The 10,170-nt window shown below is 42.8% G+C and overlaps 1 protein-coding gene across 1 annotated transcript; it reads left to right on the top strand.

Moving 5' to 3' along the window:
- The first annotated feature begins 8,848 nt into the window (after positions 1-8,848).
- Positions 8,849-9,892, top strand: LRRC30 (leucine rich repeat containing 30). The gene is given in 1 exon segment (XM_010584833.1): positions 8,849-9,892. A coding segment is annotated over 1 exon segment (1,044 nt).
- Positions 9,893-10,170: the final 278 nt, after the last annotated feature.

Raw genomic sequence — 10,170 nt, 5'->3', positions numbered from 1 at the left:
GACTATTTATGTCAGGTAGCAGACAATGTTTGGTATTTCCATATTGGTTTCCACCCAAGGAAGAGCACTTAGCTCTTTTCCGCTTGTATTGCACATAGTTTGCTCCAGAGTGAGACAGTGAAAAAGTGCAGTTAGAGAAGTTCAAGAACAGGTGGCTGCAGACAAATGTTCACTCTGCCTTATCAGTGGGGGAATATCACTATTCCTTTGTCACCATATATTACTCCAGTATTACTCCAGTATCGTGACACCATCATCTGAGGGGAAGGTAAAAACAGCATACTAAGAAATATTTTTCCTGCTGCTCCATTCCACCAGTGGATTTTAAAGTGAAGCTGCCAAAATTTATATTCCTTAAATGTTGTTTGTCTAAACCCATAGAGCACTGGTGTTTTCCAGGCTGCTAGTTAAATATACCTCATGAAGATTGTGCATGTTTATTCATTTTTCAATTACCAGACTGACTCAATTAAGACATTTGTAACGCAAATAGCCTGGACTCATGAAATGGCTTAGCAAAGTTCATTAGTTGGAAAACTTGAATCCATTTCCATGGATAAGGGAGGGAAACAGACTATAACCCTCTGCTAGCATCTGCCAGCACGTTGCTCTGACCCCACCAGCCCAGTTTATGTCTTCACCCAGTCCTGGCTACAGATAAGATTTCTTATCACTTGGAAAACAACTGGCTGCAACTTTGTTATAATTGCGTTTTCCTCTGATTGCCTACATTTGTTCAAATCCAATAAACTAAAAGTGAAATGCAGTGAGGCAGAAAATGTGTGGATCAGCACCAAAGATAATGTGAATGCAGTGGCCTGTGAACCGAGGCTCCTGAATTTTGCACATTTAGGGGAGTTAAGACAGCAGGACAGGAGGTCAGATTTAAGACCATAGCATGGGAAGAGACAATATGGGTCACCAGGTCTAGTCTCCAGATCTCACAGGCAACCATATCATAGGATGCCTTTCATCAGTTTATTGAGCTCTGTGTGTAATTTTCATGACAAATGCACAGGCTGGCACTGTTGTTTCAAATTCTCTGCAAATATCGCTTGTCATCTTCCCTGGTCCAGAAAGATAAGATTAAAAATAAATCCAAACCCTTGCGCTGCTCACCCCAATCCAACCTCCTCTTTTAATGTCATTCTTAAATTTCTGTATTGCCATTTGCGTTCCTTTCGAGCCACACATAATTTTTCGCTTTTTCAAAAAAGCTTGTCGTCTTGTTAGCTGACCTGGCCACACACCAGAGCATCAGTGCTCACCTTCCCCTTACTTCCACAACTGCTGAATGTGCTGTTGTTCCACCTCAGGTGGAATCATTAACTACAATATCCTGTCTTCCCACAGTCCAATAAGTGCTATGATGTTCAGGTACAGAACAGATTCATGTTTGATTCTCTCTATTGGGAAGTTGCTCATTAGAAGGTTGTAAAATAAGAGAGATGACGATTATGGGTGGGTCTTTCTTCTCCTTTCTTTTTTCTTTTGCCTGCACTTGAGCTCAAAGATCTTGTTTTCCATTTGATTTGCTCTATTTTATTATTTTTAAGGTAATTTTTTAATGCAAGTTGTTTTTCATGTGCTTTTTTCACCTACTGGGCTGTATCTTCTGCCTCCGGGCTGTGGTCTGTGCAATTACCCTTAGCTCCCCTTAACCGCAACTTGACTCAGATCTCACAAGCCTTTGTTTGACCATACAGTGACTCATATTATTTCATAGGATTTCAAAAATCGTTGTCATACTAATAATACTAGATGCATCGCTTGAGAAGTTTTATTTGTTCATTCAAGCTCTTTGAAGCTAAGCATTTGATAAGTTTCCTTAAGTTAGAGCTTGGAAATGTAAAAGTCAAGCTATTAATTGTCAGCATTGAGTCTTCAAATGTCTAGAGGGATGTCTGCCCTTTCTTCTGATAATGTCTCTGATAAATCCCAAACTGAGACACCGGTATGTGTTTTAGGGAGTTTTAATTAGATTCTGTTTTATCATTTATCAGGCATATGAAGGTAAATGCAGAGTTTCTTCTTGTATCAGTAAAATTTGTGTAAGAGTCATGGATCTGGGATTAAGGCTCCACAGCAGCTTTGATTGAATTACTTCCTAAGTTCTTTTTTGCAATCATTATTGTAATGGTCTCTAGATGGAAATACCTAACCCCCTTCACACTGGGTCGCATTGATTTGCAGTACTGATTTGCCAAATTTCATGAGGGCTAAGATAAAAAGGGCTTGTGCTTTCAGTTGGAGAAGCATGCATTTATTTTAAACACAGAATCAGGCATGAAAAACTGGATCATTTGGTGTTTGATTTTATTTCTAAAATAAGTTTATAACTTCCCTCTGGCTTTGTCCCTTAAGACTTTATGATGCGACAGCATTTTCAAACACACTTAAACAATTAGAATAAAGAAACGGGTATTTGCACAGCAGCAATGAACTTTGTAATACATAACGTTCAGTCGCCTGGTCTTTATGCTGTGGCATGCAGAACCCCATGGAGCCAGGACACAGACACAATGACATTAACAATGCCTGGAGACAATTACTTATTTTAAAAACACTCTATCAAAATCAGCATATTGGCAGATTGAGCAGTGAGAGTCTGTAAGACTCTTACTAGATAATGCTGAATTAATGGTCTAGCTTAAATCCCATCTGTCTCTAAACTACAGGTACTACACTTAGGACCCCATGGAAATGCTTCTCTCTGCTCAGGACTCTCAGGGTCATCTCTGCCTTTTATTTCCAGAACAGAGCATGGATTTTCAGATTCCAGAAAAGTAATTACAGTGACCCATTAAATGTAAAATGCTTAAACAGTCTTTGGAGGAGGGACTGGGAGTTCTGCCAGCAGACCATATTATTCATGCTTATTTTTGGACTCTCTCTCACCCACGGATGTTTAAGAAAACCCTGCTAATTTGAGCAACAGCTTTAGGAGAGGTGGGGATATTCCCTCATCCCAGAAGGAATATCCTTGGTCACAGGATGCTTCAGAGAGCTGGGGGCTGTACACCACAGGCAGCTGAACTGAATCTGCTCCGGGCACTGAAATGAGTCTGGGAGGAGTTGCAGTCCAAAAGAAAAACAGAAAGAAAGGAAGTATTGATGCGTTCTGCATGAAGGCCAACTGAGCAGACATGTGATGGACACTTAGATGATCTGACTCCTTCTATGAGACAGGCCAAGAAACACCTCTTTTTAGACCAGATTAGAATTAGGCAAGGAGAATTCAGCCTCTGTCTTCTACTTTCCAAGAGCTGCTGTTTTCTTTCTTATGATGCATTCAAAATGTAACAAAATCACCTTCAAGAGCTCTGTGAAAAAGAGTACCTGTGGCAGAGGTGATGTGGCAGCAGTTATACTAAGAGCTACTTCATCCAGTTTGGAGAATGTTCCAACTTTTTTTTCAATTTGATTCGGAAAGCCGCAGACCACAAGTAGCATTTAGCAAACATCCATATTGCTAACAGGCAGGTACAGGCTATTTTATGGGTGTTTATGAATGTAGATGTGACTGTTCATTAATGTAGTGATGAATAATAGAACAGTGAATGCTTTCTATACTGCAATGGTATCCTCCAAGTAATGACTTCAAATATGTTTATAAATGGTGTGAAATCTGTCACCACACTGGCCATAAGAGGAAGAGAAGGCTGAGACACAGAGACTGTGTGCATATGACTAAATAAAACAGGACAGGGCCCTTGGTGTACTCCTGCAGGACGGTGGTTTGCCCTACAGCATGTCCATGTGCTAAACTCTCCTTTCCCTGCAGAGGAGTGGGCAAGCACCTAAGGCAAGCCATTTCTAGTGGTGCCTGGGAGAACTATCATGGGCACAGGATGAACCAGTGCCCCAGAGGACACAGGTGATACCACAGTGCAGGATCGTGGGTTGCCTCTATTTGATATAGCCAGACAGACCAGCTATTTGGCTTGTGTATACACAGGGAAATTGTCCAGAAGTAGGAGCTGACCAACCAATCATTTATGCATTTTCTGGAATTTCAAAATACTACTGCAAGTTTGCGTAAAAGAAATAAAACTTCCTGTAATTCCATGTAACTTGAGAGTTGCTGCTGGCCACTGGCCATGGGGAGGAATCGAGCCTGTCATTTCTAGTCTACATGCACACATGAAACCAAACCTCTTTCTTTTTCTTCCATACTATGGATAGTTTGAGCTTGTCTTCTGCCAAGAGGTCTGCAGAAAAACTTTGCCAAAACTCTTGTCAAATGAGCCCCTGCACAGGCAGTCATTCACGTCTAGGTCCAATTCTTCATGGGTCAGGCGATCCAGCAGCTCCACATGGGACCTTAATAAAACATTCCAGAAAAGCTCCAGAGACACACAGGCATTAAAAGCTGTTAACAGCACTGTAATTAAAAACAAATTAACAGGAAATGTGAAATTGCCTTAAGAATTGTTCCTGTCTCTTGTCACATCTCATAAATCTCAAATTACCTTTGAAATTTGACTTAGTATTTCAGAATAGCTGCAAGATCAACAAACCGCTACAAAGTAGTTAAAAACCTACAGAATTTGCTTCCTTAGCACTAAGACCAGAGGATATCTTTGACAGTCTGCATGGCACCGACGACTTTAAAAACCTTTTATTTACTTCAGAGGAAAGGAACAGCACAAGAGAAGATGGTTCAGTAGCTGCAGTTGTATTTGTAGTGAACATTTCTCCAGCATGACTGTTGCTTTCTGCTGAAGTTGAAACAAGTTAACCCTTTTTAGCCAAAGCATCCTTCCTGTCATAGGAGGGGTTAGGTATTTTCTGCATCCTCATTTAGCCAGGTGGTTATTATAGCACCTAGATAATGAATGAAAATGAAAATTTCTTCCAAAAGGGTATGGGTTGAACTTCCCAGCATTTTAGAGAAGGCTATGCTTAAAGATTTAAATGGTTCCTTGTTATATTGATACATTTTTTAATAAAGCTGAGCCAGAGAACTATGTAAGATTTTGACTCCACAGAGAAAATGAAATTTGCTTCAAAATCAATTACAAATCTATAGATATATGCTGATGAAACTATAGGTATCTATTGTATGCTCATGGATTTAAAAGACAATGACAGAATTTGGTTTTGCAAGAAAAAAATTAAATTCAGTGGGTTAAGATGGCTATGGCTTCATTAAAAGCATGATGCTATTGGGTATTTCACTAAAAGCTAAAATCCTACGGAAAAGTCATTATGTGGTGATCTCGACTTCTATTTAAAAACAATGTAATTTTCCATCCCCCCTGCCCAGCTGCAGAGAAAAGCTTGAAAATGTTTCCCAAGTGCCTTCTAGAGACTCCAAACCTGCAGGCAAATAAAAGAGCCCATAGATAATAGACTTTAAAATTCCAGGTCTTTGTGAACGCATTTTACAGTTTTTTTCAGGGCTGACAATCCTGCTTCTTTCAAAAAAAAAAAAAGACAAGACATCTAATCATTTGCATTGTCAAAAAACATCAAAAAATATAGCTTGTCATTTTTGTCAGTGTACCAGTTTTTTATCATTGCTAACAGTTCAGTTTCTCTTATTATATTAGTTAGCATAAAAAGTTCTTCAGCAAGTTTTGGGTCATTATTTCCCCCGCACACTAACATTTTTGTTTAATCCACAAAGCAATTATCAGCTACACTGCATCATGTAAATCCCACCGATTTGTTTGGGGTTTTTTTTCCCTGCCAAACTTGCATACATGAAATTCATTTCTGCTTTCTGCCAGGCCCTGTCGACAAAGGTCAGTGTTTCACTGGACCGTCTACCTAAGAGTGGCCCAAAGGAATTGTTCCGTCCTCTCAGCACAGCATAGGGCAGGATAGGGCAGCAGGCAACTCAGAGAAAATGGAACTGAAAAGTGTTTGAACAAAACCAGTCCAGGACACCAACAGATAAAGGACTATTTTTGTTCAGAAATTTAGTTCCCGAGGTGTCCAGATGAGGCCACTATGCTTCTATTATCCCGATTTCAAGAAAGGTATTTGATTTGGTTACCTCAGAGTTTCCGTCTCCATAACTGCAAGCGTGCTCAATAGCCTGTTTTTCTGTTGGAGAACAAAGAAAAGGAAATGGTTATTTTCTTTCTTCCTGCAGCAGTTACGGTACTCGCTGAAGCAGGAAGGGAACTGGACAATGGAAGCCGCAGATGTGGAATTTCTTTTTTAAATCCCCTTTGCTGCTGCTGCCTGACAGGCAGTAGAGATACAGCAGTGCAATAGCAGGAGATGCTGCGAGACTGAAGCAGAGCAAGCATTTTTGTTTGATAAAGAGCCCTGGGTGAAGCTTTCTGACAGTAAAGCTTTCCAGACTGTACTGCGCTGTATCACAGGCTTAGTTTCAAATTGGTGGCGTGATGCAAAACCAGGGAAGGGTACAGAGCACTTTGGCTGACTCACACTGTTAGGAAATGGGGATTTCTGTGGTGAGAGGCCAGCCCAGGCAGTGAACTCTAACACGTTTTGGAGAGGGGGACGATGTTCTCATCCAAAAATATCTGGCCAGCCCAGGGGGGAGACTGTGGCTACAGGGAGACTGTGCTTCCTTTGTGTTTTGTTTTTGTTTGTTACTAGAAGTGACCTCCAGAAAGAAGAGCTCTGAAGCGAACACGGGGACGTAGGCATGCGTGCGAGGCCAGCCACGGGGAGGGCCGCTGGGCAGAGCTGCAACAGATTCCTCGTTCCAGCAGTGTGATTAAAAGAAGGAAAATGCCTAACTTTGTAAATGCTCTCTAAAAGGGTTTTTTCTTCCCTTCATGTTTGCTGCTGCAGAAGGGAATGCCTTGTTCAAATCCGTTTAGGCTATCTGATAATAGGTGCATTCTTAACAGCAGCTGGGCAGACAACCCAGAGTAAGGACTTGCGAGAGGTTCTCGTTTTCGCTTCTCCACCTGCCTGGGCTGAAGGGCCACATTTTAGCCTTAGGTCCTCCTGTCACACAAAGCCAAATCTGGCCCGAGCTTGGCCTGCCGTTGGGTTTCCTCTCCCACACTGAGTGGCTCCTATGCCTACAGCAGCAGCGTTATCTCTGCCACTCTGGGCAGGGCATTTGGATGACGGTTAGCAAGAACACTGAGTCAGAGCTTATGGCTGCAATGGGATTTAATGTAATGTTTGTTTCTAAACTGACAAATATTGGTGGAAAGTGCTTGCAAGGGAGGGGTGTGTGACTCTCCATCAGGCTACCAACCCGCTCTAACCAAACAGCTACAACTGGCCTCAGCCCTTTTCAGGCTCATCCAGGCACTCCAGGGAATGCAATATTTCAGCCTCAGGGCCAGTTGTTTTTATGCCATGCAACCCTGTTAAGGCACATGTTTTAATTGCGTGACTTGCTTATCTCGCCACCATCTTGTGCTTCTCACTGTGGTCCTGGCTCTTCTCCTGTTGTAGGACCCCGCTCACCAGACACAACTGCAGGGATGCCCCCTCTCTCCCCAAGCAGGTGCAGCTCTATGAGGGACCCAAAACTGAAAAGAGACTGAGCGGTGCTTGGCAGTAAGAAGGGACTGCAGGGATTGACTCCAAAGAGGTTGCTGGAGTGTCCTGACTCCCAGCTGCAGCTTCATGCATAGTCCTTTAGCATCCGAGCTAATGCAGGGGTTTAAGGTGAGGTTCTCTGAAATGAGGTGGTGGGGATGGTACACCCATCACCAAATCTCTCAGACAGCAGCAAAGCATCTCCATCACCATGGATCCACTGGAGAGGAAAAGCCCTGAAAATCTTGTACTATTTGCTGCAATTTTCACCTAGTTTAAATCCTGCTTGAAATTTTTGTGTATCCTTTTTAGGGTCCCTTTGAGTTTAAACTCGCTGCATATTCCTGTAGCAATACAATTTCCTTTCATCAGCAGAGCTAGCTTCAGCTGTTGTCGGGTATTATTATACCTCACTGCTTCCTTCCTCTCCCATCAGTCCCTCTACCCCAGAGTTAAATGTCATTTATAGTTCAAGCTATTTGACTGCTAGTCCCCCTGTACCCCAGAATAGCCCAGAAAGACAGGAAAGTTCATGGGGAAAGGGACATCAAGTGGCTACATTTTCTGCAGCACAAAAGATCCAGTCCCCAAAAATCTCACTGATAGATGTGAAAGTAGCACAGGACATTTAGGACAGAGTAATTTGGACAGAACTGCAGGGTATGACTGCTCACACTTGGCTACGTGGGTAGCAAGCAATCATCCAAGTGGACACAGATACCACTGGAAAATGTCACTGCTGCAGTGAAGGTGGTACCCTTTCTGAAAGGAAAGAGGCCTATCCTCACCACAAAGGGGATATAAAAGCTAACACTTTTTACGAGCATTAACTTTTTCTTTTTTTTCTTTTTTTTTTTAACCAAACAGAAAACAAGGACTCACATGAAAAGTCTTTACCAGCATTTTTGCAGCACGCGAAGTTTTCTCATGGACTAGTAACTATTTCAGTGAAATGAGGAACATCAAAATAAAAATGATTGTGAAAATGTCCTTTAAATCTGAATTGAAATGATAGCTTTTTTGTTTGCTTGTTTTCTTCTATAGCTCGCGTGTTTGTTTTTTAAAGTCACTCTTGTTAATTGTCCTGCAGCCATGGTATGTACCAGATAGCCAAGAAAGCTGACATGGTGAAGTTATATACAGCACCCTTGTGACCTTTTTGCAGTGAAGATACATATCTGTCCAATAAAGCCCAGGCCAAATGACAGTGACAGCTGCCTTGTAGCACTCAGTTTGAATTGAAGAGGTTTGCTCACAAGTCAGGAGCAAGTATTTCATTACAGACTGTACACCAAGACCAACATAAGCCCCCAAAAGTGAAACTTTCCCTCAGCAGCTATGGAAACTGCCTCAGTGGACTGAGATGCACTTCGCAGGCTCCTCCTTGTCTCCTTGCTTTGACTTTCCTGCCTCCTGCAAGCTGTTATCCTCTGTTGGCATTTGCATGTTGGTGTAGCACTTGCAAGGGAAGAAAACCTCACTTCATCTCTTAGGAGGGATCCAGGGTGTTATGGGAACTGAGCACTCAAAGAACGAGGGGCGAAGGAGCATGGTTTTTCTGAGGAAAGGTCCCAAGTTGCCTGCGTGGGAAGATGCTCTTCTCTCAGGGAAAGAGCCCAAGTCGCTGCTGAAGCGGGGGTTGCGTTATGTCAGCTTGAGCCTCATAATGAAAGGGATGACCAGCGCACCTGACTTCTTGTGGGGACTGCCTGAGGTGCAGAAACTGAACCTTTCACGCAACCGGCTGGTGATGATTCCTCCTTCACTGGGGAAACTGGACAGGCTGGTGGTTCTGAACTTGGGAGGCAACTGCCTCAAGTGTCTGCCTAAAGAGATTGGGCTGCTGAGGAACCTGAAGGTCTTGTTCGTCAATATGAATTGCCTGACAGAAGTGCCAGCAGAGCTCAGCTTGTGCAGGAAGCTGGAGGTTTTGAGCCTCTCTCACAACTGCATCTCGCAACTGCCTTTGAGTTTCACCGACCTGACAAGTTTGAGGAAATTGAACCTCAGTAACAACCGCTTTGTGCAAATTCCCCTCTGCATTTTTGCACTGAGGAGCTTAGACTTCTTGCATCTGGGGTCCAACAGGCTTGAAAACATCGCAGAGAGTGTCCAGTATCTGGTCAATCTCCAAATCTTTATCGTAGAGAATAACAACATACGCACCCTGCCACGATCTCTCTGCTTCATCACCACTCTGGAGCTATTAAATGTTGATTACAATGCTATACAGACTCTTCCGGATGACCTCTACCTGCTGCGCCGTCTGCCACGCATCGCATGGAACCCAATGGACAAAGGCCTCCACATCGCCCACAACCCCTTGTCTCGGCCCCTGCCTGAGGTTGTCGAGGGGGGGCTGGATGCCCTCTTCAACTACCTCAGGGAGAAAAAGGAGCACAACTGAGTTTCCACTGCGCTTGGGATTAAGCCTGTCATCAAGACTCAGTCATATCAGAGCACTTTCCTGCACAGGCATTTCCACTTCATAATGCTTGGATTTTGAAGACATGGATGGCTTTAGTAACAGTTGGACGAAAGAAAGTAAAGTATGATGGTCTTGATTAAGTGTGTGAAGAGTAAAATTTCTAAAAATAGCCACCTCTGTAACCTTCAGTGTTGGTGTGCTTGGGGCTTCTTAGGAAAAAAAAACCAAACAACAAACTTGTGATAAAATGTTTGCTC

The sequence above is a fragment of the Haliaeetus leucocephalus genome, unplaced genomic scaffold, assembly GCF_000737465.1.
Source record: "Haliaeetus leucocephalus isolate CR32 unplaced genomic scaffold, Haliaeetus_leucocephalus-4.0 Scaffold1007, whole genome shotgun sequence".
Taxonomy (NCBI): Eukaryota; Metazoa; Chordata; class Aves; order Accipitriformes; family Accipitridae; genus Haliaeetus; species Haliaeetus leucocephalus.
The sequence above is the reverse complement of the archived record's forward strand: the minus strand, read 5'-3'. Positions and strand labels throughout refer to the sequence as shown.